Here is a 16,835-nt window from a genome sequence, read left to right on the forward strand (position 1 = left end):
CCACCCCCCAGCTCCATTCCTCCATCTCTACCCCATCCCTCCAGCTCCATCCCCCCAGCTCCATCCCCCCAGCTCCACCCCTCCATCTCCACCCCATCCCTCCAGCTCCATCCCCCCAGCTCCATCCCTCCATCTCCACCCCCCAGCTCCATCCCTCCAGCTCCACCCCTCCATCTCTACCCCATCCCTCCAGCTCCATCCTTCCATCTCCACCCCATCCCTCCAGCTTCATCCCCCCCAGCTCCATCCCTCCATCTCCACCCCATCCCTCCAGCTCCATCCCCCCAGCTCCACCCCTCCATCTCTACCCCATCCCTCCAGCTCCATCCCCCATTTCCACCCCCCCAGCTCCATCCCCCATCTCTACCCCATCCCTCCAGCTCCATCCCCCCAACTCCACCCCTCCATCTCTACCCCATCCCTCCAGCTCCACCCCCCCAGCTCCATCCCTCCATCTCCACCCCCCAGCTCCACCCCTCCATCTCTACCCCATCCCTCCAGCTCCACCCCCCCAGCTCCATCCCTCCATCTCCACCCCCCCAGCTCCATCCCTCCATCTCTACCCCATCCCTCCAGCTTCATCCCTCCATCTCCATCCCTCCATCTCCATCCCTCCATCTCCATCCCTCCAGCTATATCCCCCCATCTCCACCACCTAGCTCCATCCCTTCATCTCCGGAGCTCCATCACCACCTCCACCCCCATCCCTCCACCTCCATCTCCGGCCCTCCCTCCCCCATCTCCATCCCTCCACCTCCATCTCCATCCCCGCATATCCATCCCCATTCTCCATCTTCATCCCTCCATCTCCAGCTCCACCTCCACCCCCATCCCTCCACCTCCATCTCCATCTCCATCCCCAGCCCTCCACCCCCTCCCGTCTCCATCCCTCCCCCGGTCCCCGTCCAGCCCCGGACGCCGGGGCCCCGTTGGACTCACGGCCGGGCCGGGGGTGGGGGAGGAGGGGGGCAGGGCCTCCTGCGCCGCTCGCCTGGGGAGGACCCGATCGATGGCGCCGGGCCGGTGACGACACCCCGCCCCCTCCCTCAGGCCCCACCCCCACCTGAGAGGCACATCCTCCAGTAGGCCACGCCTCCCTCACAGGCCCCACCCCTCCCCATGCCCACCCCATGGCACCCCCCAGTCCCTCCCAGTGCCCCCAGTCACCCCCCCAGTTCCCACCAGTAGCCCCCTAGTGCCCCTAGTAGCCCCCAGTGCCCCCAGTCATTCCCAGTGCCCTCCCAGTAGTCCCCAGAGCCCCCCAGTCATCCCCAGTGCCCCCCAGTGCCCCCCAGTCACCCTCAGGGCCCCCCCAGTAGCCCCCCCAGTGTCCTAGTCACCCTCAGAGCCCCCAGTGCCCCCAGTAACACCCAGTGCCCCCCCAGTCACCCCCCAGGGCCCTCCAGTAGGTCCCAGAGCCCCCTCAGTGCCTCCCAGTAGCATCCGCCCCCCCCCATGGACTCCATCCCCCACAATGCCTTGCATGCACTCCCACATCCCATGATGCCCTGGGACAGCCTCCCCCTCCACCTTTGGCTGGCCGCAAGGCATTGTGGGATGCCTGGGCCTCGCGTCGCCATGGAGACCGCTGGGGGGGGCCCTATGGGGTGCTGGGGGGGGCTCCAGGGGCACTGGAGGGGCCTATGGGGAGCTATGGGGCCTATGGAGCACTGTAGGGCCCTATGGGGCACTGTTAGGGGGTCCAGGGAGCTCTATGGGGATGCTATGGGGCACAAGGGGGCTCTATGGGGCACTGTAGGGCACTATGGGGTGCTGTGGGGCTCTGTGGGCTGTTATGGGGCTCTGTGGGGCTCTATAGGTCACTATGGGGACAATGGGGCTCTATGAGACTCTATGGGGCTCTATAGGGTGCTATGGGGCTCTATAGGGCTCCATGGGGCTCTATAGGGCACTATGGAGACAATGGGGCTCTATAGGAGGGGGGGTCTATGGGGCACTATGGGGCTCTATAGGTCTCCATGGGCCACTATAGGGCACTATGGAGACAATGGGACTCTATGGGGCCACTATGGGGCTCTATGGGGCTGTATAGGTCTCTATGGGGACAATGGGGCTCTATGGGGCTCTATGGGACTCTTTGGGGACAATTGGGGCTCTATGGGGACAATGGGGCACTATGGGGCTTTGTAGGTCTCTATGGGGACAATGGGGCTCTGGGGCTCTATAGGGCACTATGGGGCATTATACAGCACTACGGGGACAATGGGGCTCTGTGGGACTCTGTGGGGCTCTATGGGCACAATGGGGGCACTATGGGACTCTATGGGGACAATGGGGCTCTATGGGGCACTATGGGGCACTATGGGGCTCTATGGGGACAATGGGGCTCTGGGGCTCTATGGGGCACTATACCGCACTATGGGGATAATGGGGCTCTATGGGACTCAATGGGGCTCTATGGGCACAATGGGGGCTCTATGGGGCACTATGGGGCACTATACAGCACTATGGGAACAGTGGGGCTCTATGGGACTCTATAGGGCACTATGAGACCCCCCCCCCAGCAACCCCCCAGCCCCCCATGACCCACCCGGGGGGGACACGTAGAAACGAGGCAACTCCAGGCAAAGGGGGGGGGGCAAAAAAATTTTTTTTCCTTTTTTTTTTTTTTTAATTTTTATTTTTATATTAATATAGCCATCCGCTTGGTCCCGTTTTTTTCTTTTTTTTCCCCCAAAATCCTGCCCGTGGAGGGGGGGGGGGGCGGTCATGCACGTGGGCCGGGGTGGGGGGAAGGAGGTGAGACTTCCTCCATTGCACCAGCCCCATGGTTGGTGATTGTTTTTGGGGGGGGGGGAAGAGCCCTTTGAGTGCGACCAATGGGGCGGCAGCGTGTGGGGCAGGTGCCGGTTGGGGTGGGGGGAGATGTGGGGCGCCGCTCAGGCCAGCAGCCGGGAGAAGAGCTGCGCCAGGCACAGGTCCACCAGCACCACGGCCGCCACCACCAGCGGGTGGGCGCCCTGGGGGAGGGGACCCCGTCAGGCCCCGCCCCCTGACCCTTCCAAGCCCCGCCCACCTCCTCTTAAGCCCCACCCACTGTAAGCCCCCCACCCCGGGCACCCGCTCCTTAGGCCCTAGGCCCCGCCCACAGCATCTCAGGCCACTCCCACCACCTGTTAGCCCCGCTCACCACCTTTAGCCCCGCCCACTCCCTTCAAGCCCCGCCCACCACCTTTAAGCCCCTCCTCTATCCCAAACCATGCCTGCTACCCTTTAAGCCCCACCCTCTGCCCCACCCACCTCTCAGTGTCCCACCCTTGGCCCCTCAGGCTCCACCCCCTAACCCTTAAGCCCCACCCCCAAGCCCTAGGACCCACCTCCGAGCCCTTAAGCCCCGCCCATTGCCTTTAAACCCCGCCCCCAGACCTTAAGACCCTTCCACAGTCCTTAAGTCCCACCCCCAGTCCTTAAGCCCCTCCCATTGCCTTTAAGTCCCACCCCCAGCCCTTAAACCCCACCCCTCTGGCCCAAGCCACGCCCCCAGCCCCTAAACCCCACCCCTATCCCTTAGGCCCCGCCCCTCTGCCCTAAGCCCCGCCCCCTAGCAGCAGCTCCCAGCCCTGCCAACCCCAGGCTCCGCCTCCCCATCCCTCTGGCTCCGCCTCCCCCCTGAGACCCATAGGCCGGCAAGGGCGGGGGAGGTGGGGCACCCGGACGCCTGGGCCCTCCCGCCGCCCTCACCTGCGCGTGGGGCGGCGGCGGCCCCTGTGGGGCGCCCCCCAGCGCGTGGGTCCCGGTTCCCCCCGGGTCCGGGGGCTCCTGGCTGCGGCGGGGGCCGGGTGCCTCCTTCTCTTCCTCCTCCTCCTCCTCCTCCTCGTCTTCCTCCTCCTCCTCCTCCTCCCGGAGGCTGCCGGAGCTGCTGGGGGGGGTCCGTCCCCCCGCCGCCGGCGTCCCCCCGCTTTCCACCTCCTCGCCCCACGGCTCTTCCGATTCGGCGGGCCCAGGCGTCCGGGCCGGCGGGGTCCCGTCCGAGGGCGTCCGTTCGTCCGAGTCGTCCGGCTCCGTGTCCGTCCCCTCCGAGTCCAGACGCCGGCGGGGCGCTGCGGGAAGACGTCGGGGTGGGGGGACCGGGGTGTGTGTTTGGGGAAGGAGGGGGTGTTAACCCCACCCCACAACCTCCCCAGACGCCTGGGCCCCGTCACGGGGTCTCACCGGTGCCGTCGGCGCCGGGTTGGAGGTCCCGGGCCAGGAGCTTGGCCAACCGCGCGGCCTCCAGGGCCTTCTCGGCCACCGCCGCCGCCCCCGCCGCCTTCAGCCGGGCCTCCGCCGTCCTGGGAAGGGGGTCGGGATGGGGGTCAGGGAGGCCCACCCCCCCTTCCCATCCTCCCTCCAGCCCCACGGTGACCAGCGGCCAATGGTGGCCTCCACCTGGTGATGGTGAGGCCCCAAGATGGCTGCCCTCTGCTGGAGGAGGCCACGGTGAGGGCCCCAAGATGGCTGCCTCCCCTATGGGGTGTTGTTATGGTGGAGGGCCCCAAGATGGCTGCCCTCTGCTGAAGGAGGCCACAGTGAGGGCCCCAAGATGGCCACCCCCAATGGGGTGTTGCTATGGTGGAGGGCCCCAAGATGGCTGACCACCTTGGGGTGGCCACAGTGAGGGCCCCAAGATGGCTGCCTCCCCTATGGGGTGTTGTTATGGTGGAGGGCCCCAAGATGGCTGCCCTCTACTGGGGGAGACCATGGTGAGGGCCCCAAGATGGCTGCCCTCTACTGGGGGAGACCATGGTGAGGGCCCCAAGATGGCTGCCCCCTACTCGGGGAGACCATGGTGGCATTTGCTCCCTGACTCACTTCTGCCCCCCAACCTACCCCAACTCCCCCCAGTGACCCCCAACTGCCCCACAACCCACCCCAAGGGCCCCCAATGCCACCCACACCCCACCACATCTGCCCCCAGTGACCCCCAACCCACTACCACTGCCCTCAATTACTCCAACCCAACCCAACTGCCCCACAACCTGCCCCAGGTGTCCTCAATGACCCCTCAAACCCACTGCAACTGCCCCCACTGACCCCCAACCCACAACTGCCCCCAAAGACCCCTAACCCACCTCCAGCTACCCCACAACCTACCCCAGGTGCCCCCCAGTGACCCTCAAAACTCACCACAATTGCCTCCAATGACCCCCAAGCCAACCCGAGTGCCCCCAATCACCCTCAAAACCCACCACAACTGCTCCCAATGACCCCCAAGTCAACCCAACTGCCCCACAACCCACCTCAGGTGCCCCCCAGTGGCCCTCAAACTGCCCCCAGTGACCCCCAGCCCACCACATCTGCTCCCAATGACCCTCAACCCAACCCAACCCACCCCAACTGCCCCACAACCCACCCCATCTGCCTCCAGAGACCCCCCAACCCAACCCAACTGCCCCACAACCCACCCCAGGTGCCCTCAATGACCCCCAAAACCCACCCCAACTGCCCCCAATGACTCCAGCCCAACCCAACTGCCCCACAACCTACCACATCTGCCCCCAGTGACCCCCCCCAACCCAATTCAACTGCTGCACAACTCCACCCTAGGTGCCCCCTAGCGTCCCCCAACCAGCCCCAAACACCCCCCCAACCCAACACCGACCGCCCCACAACCAACGCCCAGCACCCCCTCACCCCACCCCCCGGCCCCGAACCTGGCGACCGCCCTCTCCTGCATGTCCCGGGCCAGGGCGGCGGCGCGCCGAGCGGCCTCGACGGCCCGGGCCACCTTCTCACGGACCTTGGGGCGGCGGAGGGGCAGGAGGTCGCGGACGGAGGGTCCCAGGAGGCGGTCGCGGCGGTACTTGCCCTCGCGGCGGGCCCCGTCGGGGTAGGTGGTGCGGCCGTAGCCGTGCCGGCGGTTGGCCAGCCACTCGCCCTCGTAGCGCAGCCCGTCGGAGCGGCGGCTGGCCCCCAGGCCGCTGCGGCGGTCGCCTCGCCACTCGCCGGCGTAGACCTCAGTAGAGCAGCCTGGTGGCGGCTCCGGGTTATCCGGGGCCGAGCAACGACGGCGGCCAGGGAGCAAGGAGCGTCGGAGGGAGAAGGCGCCGAGTTTCTTGTCGCGGGGCGGTGGGGCGGCGGGGACGGGCAGGGCGAAGCCGGCCGGGGGTCGTGGCGGGCCGCGGAGGGACTCAAGGGAGGCGCGGGGTGGGGAGCGGGCCGGGGCGGCCCGGCCGTAGGGGACGCTCTGGCGGACGCCGTAGCCGTGGCGCTTGCCCGCTTGCCACTGGCCCTGGTAGGTGCCTGCGGGGAGAGAGGGTCAGCGGGGTGGGTGGAGGGGCCGGCGGGTCGGTGGATGGAGGAAGGGATGGGTTGGGAGGTGGAGGGATGGATGGAGGGATGGGTTGGTAGGTGGAGGGATGGACAGAGGGATGGAGGGAAGGATGGATGGAGGGATGGGTGGTTGGTAGGTGGAGGGATGGATGGATGGATGGGTTGGTAGGTGGAGGGATGGATGGAGGGATGAAGGGATGGATGGCTTGGTAGATAGATGGAGGGATGGGTGGGTTGATAGATGGAGGGATGGAGGGATGGAGGGATGGTGGGATGGATGGGTTGGTAGATCGAGGGATGCATGGATGGATGGGTAGATCAATGAGTCAATGGATAGATGGTGGGATGGATGGGTTGGTGGATGGAGGGATGGGTTGATGGACAGATGAAGGGATGGATGAGTTAGTAGATGGATGGACAGGAGGAATGGCTTGATGGATGGATGGAGGGATGGGTGGATAGATAGATGGGTGGGTGGATGGATGGATGGGTGGGTGGATGGAGGGATGGGTTGATGGATGGGTTGATGGATGTTTTCATGGATGGGTTGATGGATAGGTAGATGGGTTGATGGATGGATGGGTTGATGGACGGATGGGTTGATAGATGGGTTGATGAACAGATGAAGGGATGGATGAGTTAGTAGATGGATGGACAGGAGGGATGGCTCGAGGAATGGATGGACAGCACTGTTGATGCACAGATTGATGGACGGACAGACGGATGGATGGGTAGATGGGTTGATGGATGGATGGGTTGCTGGATGGGGTGGATGGATGGGTTGGTGGATGGGTGGATGAATGGATGGATGGATGGGTTGATGGATGTTTTCATGGATGGGTTGATGGATGGTTGGATGGATGGGTTGGTGGATGGGTTGATGGATGGATAGATGGGTTGATGGATGGATGGATGGGTTGATGGATGGATGGGTTGATGGATGGATGGATGGGTTGATGGATGTTTTCATGGATGGGTTGATGGATGGATGGGTTGATGGATGGATGGGTTGATGGATGTTTTCATGGACAGGTTGATGGATGGGTTGGTGGATGGACGTATGAGCATGCAGATGGCTGCCGGGGCGGGTCGCTCACCTCCGTCAGCGTAGGTCTCGGTGCCGTAGCCGTCCTGCAGCCCGGCCCGCCAGGTGCCCTGGTAGGTGACGCCCGAGGGGCTCTCCCAGACGCCGCTGGGACCCTTCAGGCCCTGCCGCCACTCGCCCCGGTACCGCCGCCCATCCTTCCTCTCCACCCCCAGCCCCTCGCGCTTGCCCTGGCCCCACTCGCCCTCGTAGCTGGCCCCGCCGGGCCCCGTGTAGACCCCCAACGCCTCGAAACCCCCCCGCCACCGCCCACAGTACTCGCCCCGCGCCCCGGGCCCCGTGCACACCCCGTAGCCGTGGGCCCGGCCCCCCGACCAGCCCCCCGCGTAGCAACCCCCGTCGTCGAACTCGAAGCGGCCCCCCACCGGCATGGGGCCCCCCGACACCCCCCGCGGACGCCCTCGCCTCCGCCCCGCATCACCGGGACCCCCGCGCCGCGCCGGGGGGCGGCCCCCGGGCCCGCATCGGGGGGCACGGCGGGGCCTGGGTGCGGCCGGAGGGGGCTACAGGCGGATATGGAGGCCCTTGGTACAGTCGGATGGAGGTACAGGCTGATGCAGGGGGATCCTGGGTGCAGCCTGATGGAGATACGGACGGGTGCAAAGGTCCTGGATGCAGCCAGACAGGGCTACAGGCAGATATGAGGGTCCTGGGTGCAGTCGGATGGCGCTACAGGCAGAAGCGGGGGTCCTGGATGCAGCCAGAGGAGGCTACAGGCGGATATGGGGGTCCTGGATACAGCCAGACGGGGCTACAGGCAGATACTGAGGTACTGAGTGGGGCTGGACGGGGCTACAGGCAGACATGGAGGTCCTGGATGCAGCCAGTGGAGGCTACAGGCGGATACAGGGGTCCTGGGTGCAGTCAGCTGGAGATACAGGCAGGTGCAAAGGTCCTGGATACAGCTGGATGGGGCTACATGGAAGTCCTGGATGCAGCTGGAGGAGGCTACAGGCAGATACGGGGGTCCTTGGTACAGCCAGATGGAGATACAGGCAGACGCAGGTTTCCAGGGTGCACCCCCATGGAGATACAGGCAGATGCAGAGGTCCCAGGGACAGTCAAACGGGCCTACAGGTGGACGCAAGGGTCCCGAGGGCAAGTGGAGGGGGCTACAGGCAGACGTGGAGGCCCTTGGTACAGCTGGACGGCGCTACAGGTGGGTGCAGGGGTCTGGAGTGCAGCCAGGCAGAGATACAGGCGACCACAGAGGTCCTGGGTACAGCCAAACAGGGCTACAGGTGGACGCAAGGGTCCCGAGCAACCCCCACCCACCATGTCCTGCATCCATGTGTCACACGCCTGTGACACCCAGGACCTCCCCCCCACACACACACACGCACACCGTGATGGCCCGCGCGCACACGTGGGACACACAACAGCCCCCCGGGATGGAGGGTGGTGGGATGGAGATGGAGGGATGGAGGGTGGTGGGATGGAGGAGGGATGGAGATGGGATGGAGGGTGGCGGGATGGAGGGTGGCAGGATGGAGGGTGGTGGGATGGAGATGGTGGGGTGGAGATGGAGGGATGGAGATGGTGGGATGGAGGGTGGTGGGGTGGAGAAGGAGGGATGGAGATGGGATGGAGGGTGGCAGGATGGAGGGTGGTGGGATGGAGATGGAGGGATGGAGATGGAGGGATGGAGATGGTGGGATGGAGGGTGGTGGGGTGGAGAAGGAGGGATGGAGATGGGATGGAGGGTGGCAGGATGGAGGGTGGTGGGATGGAGATGGAGGGATGGAGATGGTGGGATGGAGATGGTGGGATAGAGGGTGGCAGGATGGAGGGTGCTGGGGTATAGAAATGGAGGGTGCTGGGGTGGCGATGGAGGGATGGTGGGTGGATGGGTGGAGATGGGGTGGAGATGGTGGGATGGGTGGAGATGGGGTGGAGATGGAGGGATGGAGGGACGGAGGGAGGCGACGGAGGGATGGTGGGTGCTGGGGTGGAGATGATGGGATGGAGGAAGGAGATGGAGGGTGGTGGGATGGAGGGATGGTGAGATGGAGGGTGGTGGGATGGAGACGGAGGGATGGAGGTGGGATGGAGATGGAGGGATGGAGATGGAGGGATGGAGGTGGGATGGAGATGGAGGGATGGAGATGGAGGGATGGAGGGATGGAGATGGAGGGATGGAGGTGGGATGGAGATGGAGGGATGGAGATGGAGGGATGGAGGGATGGAGATGGAGGGATGGAGGTGGGATGGAGATGGAGGGATGAGATGGAGGGATGGAGGGATGGAGATGGAGGGATGGAGGTGGGATGGAGATGGAGGGATGGAGCTGGAAGGATGGAGGTGGGACGGAGGGATGGAGATGGAGGGATGGAGACGGAGGGATGGCGGCCGCCGGCTCCGGCGCGGCCCCTACTCACCGTCCGCCTCCGCCGGGAAGGAAGGAGGGAGGGAGGGAGGGGGGCGGGGCCTGCGGGGGGGGCGGGGCCAGGGGAGGGGCAGGCAGAGGGACACCCCCCACCACCCCCCAGATCCCCCCAGGAGGCCACGCGGAGCCGTCAGAGCCTTTATTGGGGCTCCCGAAACAGCCCGAAACGCCCCGAAACAGCCCGAAACGCACCAAAATGCCCCGAAACAGCCCGAAACACCCCAAAACAGCCCAAAACGCACCAAAACGCCCCAAAACGCACCGAAACGTCCCGAAACGCTTCCAAAACACCCCGAAACGCCCCCGGATCCCTAAAAACGTCTCCGGGTCCCCTATAGACCCCTCCCCAAATGCCCCCAGGGGCCCTAAGGTCCCTTACGGGCACCCAAGGGCCCCCCCAGTGCCCCCCATGGACCCCCAGGGTCCCCTATAGACCCCCTAAGCGCCCCCTGGGGACCCCAGTGTGCCCTATAGATCCCTTAAGTGCTCCCCAGACACCCCTATATCCCCTATAGACCCCCCCAAGCACCCTCCAGGGACCCCTATGTCCCCTATAGACCCCCCAAGCGCCCCCTAGGTCCCCTATAGGCCCCCTAAGAGCCCCGCAGGGACCCTATATCCCTTATAGATTCCTCTAAGTGCCCCACAGGGACCCAGATATCCCCTATAGACCCCCTAAGTGCCCCAGGGAGACCCCTACATCCCCTATAGACTCCCCAGGCACCCCCTAGGGACCCCGAGGTCCCCTATAGACCCCCCCGACACCCCTATGTCCCCTATAGACCCCTCTACGTGCCTCCCAGGGACCCCTACGTCCCCTATAGACCCCCCAAGTGCCCCATGGAGACCTCTAGGTCCCCTACGGACCCCCCCAGGCACCCCCCAGGGAACTTTATGTCCCCTAAAGACTCCCCAGACACCCCTAGGTCCCCTACAGACCCCCCCAGGCACCCCCCAGGGACCCCTACATCCCCTATAAACCCCCCAGACACCCCTAGGTCCCCTATAGACCCCCACAGGCACCCCCCAGGGACCCCTATGTCCCCTATAGACCCCCCTCCATGCCCTCTGGAGACCCCTAGGTCCCCTACAGACCCCCCCAGGCACCCCCCAGGGACTCCTATGTCCCCTATAGACCCCCCCAGACACACCCTGGAGACCCCTAGGTCCCCTATAGACCCCCCCAGGCACCCCCCAGGGACTCCTATGTTCCCTATAGACCCCTTGGCGTCCCCTAGGTCCCCTATAGACCCCCCAGGGAACCCCCCAAACACCCCTAGGTCCCCTATAGGCCCCCCCAGGCACCCCCCGATGACCCCCTAGGTCCCCTATAGGCCCTCAGAGGCGGGAGGGGGCGCCGCCGGCCACAACCACCGTCTCCCCCACCACGTAGGCGGCCTCGGGGCCGCACAGGAAGGCGACGACGCCGGCGCAGTCCTCGGGCGTGCCCAGCCTGCCGGCGCCGGCGTCAGCGGGCCCAGGCGTCCGGGCGGCCAACCCACCCACCCACCCCCACCAGGACCTCCACCCACCACGGGGCCCAGGTGGCCCAGAACCATCACCCCACCACAGGGCCCAGGTGTCCAGGTGACCCACCTAGGACCTCCACCCACCACGGGGCCCAGGTGGCCCAGAACCATCACCCCTCCATGGGGCCCAGGTGTCCAGGTGACCCACCTAGGACCTCCACCCACCACGGGGCCCAGGTGGCCCAGAACCATCACCCCACCACAGGGCCCAGGTGTCCAGGTGACCCACCAGGACCTCCACCCACCACGGGGCCCAGGCGGCCCAGAACCATCACCCCTCCATGGGGCCCAGGTGTCCAGGTGACCCACCTAGGACCTCCACCCACCACGGGGCCCAGGTGGCCCAGAACCATCACCCCTCCATGGGGCCCAGGTGTCCAGGTGACCCACCTAGGACCTCCACCCATCACGGGGCCCAGGCGACCCAGAACCATCACCCCTCCATGGGGCCCAGGTGTCCAGGTGACCCACCTAGGACCTCCACCCATCACGGGGCCCAGGTGGCCCAGAACCATCACCCCTCCATGGGGCCCAGGTGTCCAGGTGACCCACCTAGGACCTCCACCCACCACGGGGCCCAGGCAACTCAGAACCATCACCCCTCCATGGGGCCCAAGCATCCGGGTGACCCACCTAGGACCTCCACCCACCACGGGGCCCAGGCGTCCCAGAACCATCCCCCCACCACAGGGCCCAGGTGTCCGGGCAGCCAACCCTGGGACCTTCCCCCTAGCCACGGGGCCCAGGTATCCAGGTGGCCAACCCAGGACCTCCACCCACCATGGGGCCCAGGCATCTCGGCAACCCCCAGAACCATCCCCCTACCATGGGGCCCAGGTGTCCGGGTGCCCCCCACCCCCCCCCGCAGGGGCCCAGGCATCCGGGCCCCACCTCTCAATGCCCAGGGTCGTCATCACCTGCTCCTTGGCCCCCTCGTTCTCCCACAGCTGCAAGAGACCGTGTCTGTCACGGCCACGCCCACCACCCCAGGCCCCACCTCCTGCCCCTCCCCCTGACAAGGAAGCCCCACCCACCCTGATAGCCCCACCCTGGCGAGCTCCGCCCATTCCCAGGCCCCACCCCTCCATGGGGCCCCACTTGATTCAAAGCCAAAGCTCCACCCACCATGAGGGCTCCACCCACCTCCAGCCCCACCTCTACGAGGCTCCACCCACTTCCAGCCCCACCTCCATGAGGCTCCACCCACCATGAGGGCTCCACCCACCTCCAGCCCCACCTCCACGAGGCTCTGCCCACCTCCAGCCCCATCTCAACTAGGTTCCATCCACCTCCAGCCCCACCTCTATGCGGCCCCGCCCACCTCCAGCCCCACCCTGTAGGAGGCTCCACCCCCAGGAGGCTCCTCCCCCGCCCCCCCGGGGCCCCGGCCCTCACGGCAGCGCTGAAGCGGGTGCGGATGAGGCCGGGGGCGACGGCGTTGAGGCGGATGCCGCGGGCCCGCAGCTCGGGGGCCATGGCCTTCACCAGCCCCAGCAGCGCCGCCTTGCTCACGCTGTAGGGGCCCAGCGCCTGCCGGCGCCGCCCTCCGTCAGCCCGTCCCGCCCAACGTCCCACCGGCCAGCCCACCATCCAGCCCAACGGCCATCCCATCATCCAGCCCACCATCCAGCCCACCATTCAGCCCAATGATCATCCCAACGTCCAGCCCAACATCCAGGCCAACGGCCATCCCAAGGTCCATCCCACTGTCCAGTCCAACAGCCATCCCACCATCCAGCCCAATGGTCATCCCAACGGCCAGCCCAACATCCATCCCACCATCCAGCCCAACGGCCAGCCCACCATCCAGCCCAACGGCCATCCCATCATCCAGCCCACCATCCAGCCCAACATCCATCTCTCCATCCAGCCCAATGTCCAGCCCAACGGCCATCCCATCATCCAGCCCAACGGCCAGCCCACCATCCAGCCCAACATCCATCTCTCCATCCAGCCCAATGTCCAGCCCAACGGCCAGCCCACCATCCAGCCCAACATCCATCTCTCCATCCAGCCCAACGGCCAGCCCATCATCCAGCCCAACATCCATCTCTCCATCCAGCCCAACGGCCAGGCCACCATCCAGCCCAACCTCCAGCCCAACATCCATGTCTCCATCCAGCGCACCATCTAGCCCAACATCCAACCCAACATCCATCTCTCTGTCCAACCCAACGGCCAACCCACCATCCAGCCCAACGTCCATCCCACCATCCAGCCCAACGGCCAGCCCAACATCCACGTCTCCATCCAGCCCAACATCCAGCTCAACATCCATTGTTCCATCTCTCCATTGTTTCCTCCATCCATCCAATGTCCATCTCTCCAACTCTTTCTCCATCCGTCCCTCCACCCATCTCTCCATCCTTCCCTCCATCCATTCCTCTATCCGTGTCTCCATCCATGCCTCCGTCCTTCCCTCCATCCATCCCAATGGCCAGCCCAACGGTCAGCTCGCCACCCAGCCAGCCAGCCAGCCCAACATCCAGCCTACCATCCTTCTCTCCACCCATCCCTCCATCCATCCCACCATCCATCCTTCCACTGACCCCTCCATCCTTTCCTCCACCCATTCTTCCATCCATCCCAACGTTCATCCCACCATCCATCCTAGTGTCCACCCATCCCTCCATCCATCTGTGCCTCCATCCTACCACCCATCCCACCACCCATCTCACCATCCCACCATCCCTCCATCCATCCATCCCAATGTCCATCCCAACGTCCATCCCTCCATCCCATTGCCCGTCCCACCATCCCTCTCTCCCTCCACCCCCCCTCCCCTAGACCCCGGCGTGGGGGGGGGGCGGAGCCTCACCGGGAAGGGCATGTACCCAGCCAATGACGACACCAACACAATGGACCCACCACTGCGGGGGAAGGGGGCGGGACAGGCTGGAGGAGGTGGGGCCACACCGGGCCCCACCCCCCTCACCCCATCAGCAAGCCCCACCTCCTCACCCCCTTTTCTCCATGTGGGGCACCACCAGCTTGATCAACATGGCCGCCGCCGTGACGTTGACCTGGAAGATCTGGAAGGGGCGTGGCCAGAGAGGTGGAAGGGGTGTGGTCAGAGAGGGTGTGGCCAGGTGGGGGGTGGGACCGGGGGGGGCGGGACCCACCTTCTCCCAGGCGGCCTCATCGGCCTCCAGGGCGCTGCCCATGACGGGGTTGACGGCGGCGTTGGACACCAGGATGTCGATGCCCCCATGGCGCTCCAGGGCCTGCCCCCGCCCGCCCGCCGGGGCCCAGGCGTCCGGGTCAGCTCCGGCACCTCGCCCCCACCCACCGGGGCCCAGGCGTCCGGGCGATCCCGCCACTTGCCCCCCGCGACCTCTCCTGGGGATGGGCCCAGCTGTCCCTCACCCAACATGGGCCCAGGTGTCCTCCCAAGAGGGGCCCAGGTGTCCCCCACCCAAAGGGGCCCAGGCATCCCCCAACATGGGCCCAGGTGTCCCCAACCCAACACAGGCCCAGGTGTCACCAACCCAAGGGGGCTCAGGTGTCCCCAACATGGGCCCAGGTGTTCCCCACCCAAGGGGGCCCAGGTGTCCCCCCAACAGGGGCCCAGGTGTCCCCAACCCAACACAGGCCCAGGTGTCACCAACCCAAGGGGGCCCAGGCGTCCCCAACATGGGCCCAGGTGTCCCCAACCCAACACAGGCCCAGGTGCCCTGCTCCCATGGGGCCCAGGCATCCCCCACCCAAGGGGGCCCAGGCGTCCCCAACCCAACACAGGCCCAGGTGTTCCCAACCCAAGGGGGCCCAGGCGTCCCCAACATGGGCCCAGGTGTCCCCAACCCAACACAGGCCCAGGTGTCCTGCTCCCATGGGGCCCAGGCGTCCCCAACATGGGCCCAGGTGTCCCGAACCCAAGGGGGCCCAGGCGTCCCCAACATGGGCCCAGGTGTCCCCAACCCAAGGGGGCCCAGGCGTCCCCCCCCCCCTTCCCCGGCACGGGGCCCAGGCGTCCGGCCCTCACCGTGTCGACGAGGCGCTGCCGGTCCTGGGCCCGGCCCACGTGGCAGACGGTGCCGCTGACGCTGAGCCCCCGGCCCCGGAGCTGGGCCACCGCCGCCGCCACCCGCTCCTCCCGCCTCGAGCTCAGCACCACCCGGGCCCCCGCCGCCGCCAGGCGCCCCGCCGTCGCCAGCCCGATCCTGCGGGGCGCCGGGGGGTGCCGTGGGGTGCCGTGGGGCTCTATGGAATCTACGGGGCTCTATGGGGCTCTATGGGTTGCCATGGGGCTCTATGGAGTCTTTGGGGCCCTATTGGTGGCCACGGGTCACCATGGGGCTCTATGGGTCACCATGAGTCACCATGGGGCTCTATGGGTTGCCATGGGACTCTATGGAGTCTTTGGGGCCCTAAGGGTCACCACGGGTCACCATGGGGCTCTATGGGTCTCCATGGGGCTCTAAGGAGCCTACCGTGCTCTATGGGTCACCGTGGGACTCTATGGGTTGCTATGGAGTGCTGTGGGGCTCTATGGGTCACCATGGGGCTCTATGGAGTCTTTGGGGCTGTATGGGTCACCATTGGTCACCATGGGGCTCTATGGGGTGCTATGGGGCTCTGTGGGCCACCATGGAGCTCTATGGGTCACCATGGGGCTCTATGGAGTCTTTGGGGCTGTATGGGTCGCCACGGGTCACCATGGGGCTCTATGGGGTTGCCATGGGGGCTCTATGGGGTGCTATGGGGCTCTATGGGTCACCGTGGGGCTCTATGGGTTGCCATGGGGGCTCTATGGGGTGCTATGGGGCTCTATGGGTCACCATGGGTCTCTATGGGTCACCATGGGGCTCTGTGGGGCTCTATGGGTCACCATGGGGCTCTATGAGTCGCCATGGGACTCTATGGGTCACCATGGGGCTCTGTGGGGCTCTATGGGTCACCATGGGGCTCTATGGGTCGCCATGAGGCTCTATGGGTTGCCATGGGGCACTATGGGGCACTACGGGGTGCTACAGGGCTCTATGGGGCGCTGTGGGGAGCTATGGGGCTCTATGGGGTGCTATGGGGCACTATGAGGTGCTACAGGGCTCTATAGGGTGCTGTGGGGAGCTATGGGGCGCTATGGGGCACTATGGGTGCTATGGGCTCCGGTAGGACAGCCTGAAAGCACCCGGACACCTGGGCCCCGTGTGGCGGGGGAGGGGCCTGGCCCGGACGCCTGGGTCCCAAGTCCACGGTGTGTGTGTTGGGGGGGGGGGGGCCAGGCCCGGACGCCTGGGCCCCTGGGACAGCACAGCTGGGGAAAGGGTACCCGGACGCCTGGGCCCCGAGGCTGTTGGGGGGGGAGGGGGTGCTGGCCCGGACGCCTGGGCCCTGGGGGGGGGGGCTGGCCCGGACGCCTGGGCCCCGGACGCCTGGGCCCACGGCACTCACCCGTCGGAGGCGGCGGTGACCAGCGCCACCTTGCCCGCCAGCGGCCCCGCTTGCGCCGCCATCGCCCCCCGGCGCCCCACGGCCGGACTCTGCCCCCCCGGGGGGCGGGGCCTGGGCAGGGGGTGGGGCCTGAGGGGGCGGGGCTGGCAGG

At 66.2% G+C, this 16,835-nt stretch overlaps 3 protein-coding genes across 5 annotated transcripts; 1 reads left to right on the forward strand and 2 right to left on the reverse strand.

The window, feature by feature from the left end:
- Window positions 1-2,696: 2,696 nt before the first annotated feature.
- Window positions 2,697-9,796, reverse strand: JPH4 (junctophilin 4). Of its 2 annotated transcripts, none has more exons than XM_068921816.1 (6): window positions 9,757-9,796; window positions 7,371-8,326; window positions 5,655-6,243; window positions 4,174-4,292; window positions 3,703-4,061; window positions 2,697-2,981 (listed from the first exon to the last, which is right to left on the reverse strand). In XM_068921816.1, exons 2-6 carry the CDS (start codon window positions 7,747-7,749, stop codon window positions 2,901-2,903), a joined length of 1,527 nt encoding a protein of 508 aa, XP_068777917.1. In that variant the 5' UTR covers window positions 7,750-8,326; window positions 9,757-9,796; the 3' UTR covers window positions 2,697-2,900. The 2 variants fall into 2 exon arrangements, with proteins under 2 accessions (XP_068777917.1, XP_068777916.1); XM_068921815.1 differs by having other exon boundaries at window positions 7,371-8,593; window positions 9,757-9,787.
- A 92-nt stretch (window positions 9,797-9,888) lies between these two features.
- Window positions 9,889-16,792, reverse strand: LOC138062809 (dehydrogenase/reductase SDR family member 4-like). 2 transcript variants are annotated; one of them, XM_068921831.1, is made up of 8 exons: window positions 16,685-16,792; window positions 15,276-15,453; window positions 14,416-14,517; window positions 14,255-14,325; window positions 14,112-14,163; window positions 12,689-12,823; window positions 12,185-12,240; window positions 9,889-11,217 (listed from the first exon to the last, which is right to left on the reverse strand). In XM_068921831.1, exons 1-8 carry the CDS (start codon window positions 16,744-16,746, stop codon window positions 11,103-11,105), a joined length of 771 nt encoding a protein of 256 aa, XP_068777932.1. In that variant the 5' UTR covers window positions 16,747-16,792; the 3' UTR covers window positions 9,889-11,102. The 2 variants fall into 2 exon arrangements, with proteins under 2 accessions (XP_068777932.1, XP_068777933.1); XM_068921832.1 differs by lacking the exon at window positions 12,689-12,823.
- On the forward strand, window positions 12,838-14,100 carry LOC138062699 (uncharacterized; the record flags this gene model as incomplete). The annotated part of the gene is made up of 1 exon (XM_068921706.1): window positions 12,838-14,100. A coding segment is annotated over exon 1 (1,161 nt), but the record flags the coding sequence as incomplete, so codon positions are not given.
- Window positions 16,793-16,835: the final 43 nt, after the last annotated feature.

This window comes from Struthio camelus, chromosome 29 (assembly GCF_040807025.1).
Source record: "Struthio camelus isolate bStrCam1 chromosome 29, bStrCam1.hap1, whole genome shotgun sequence".
NCBI classification, from domain to species: domain Eukaryota; kingdom Metazoa; phylum Chordata; class Aves; order Struthioniformes; family Struthionidae; genus Struthio; species Struthio camelus.

Excerpts from the sequence above, each read along its gene's own strand:
- JPH4 (XM_068921816.1), bottom strand. The coding sequence starts at position 7,749 with ATGCCGGTGGGGGGCCGCTTCGAGTTCGACGACGGGGGTTGCTACGCG. Across the intron at positions 4,293-5,654 it reads CAGGAGAGGGCGGTCGCCAG|GACGGCGGAGGCCCGGCTGA; the intron begins GTTCGGGGCCGG and ends CCCCCTTCCCAG. Across the intron at positions 2,982-3,702 it reads CGCCGCCGCCCCACGCGCAG|GGCGCCCACCCGCTGGTGGT; the intron begins GTGAGGGCGGCG and ends CCCCTCCCCCAG.
- LOC138062809 (XM_068921831.1), bottom strand. The coding sequence starts at position 16,746 with ATGGCGGCGCAAGCGGGGCCGCTGGCGGGCAAGGTGGCGCTGGTCACC. Across the intron at positions 14,518-15,275 it reads GGCAGCGCCTCGTCGACACG|GCCCTGGAGCGCCATGGGGG; the intron begins GTGAGGGCCGGA and ends GGGCGGGGGCAG. Across the intron at positions 11,218-12,184 it reads ACGACCCTGGGCATTGAGAG|GCTGGGCACGCCCGAGGACT; the intron begins GTGGGGCCCGGA and ends CGGCGCCGGCAG.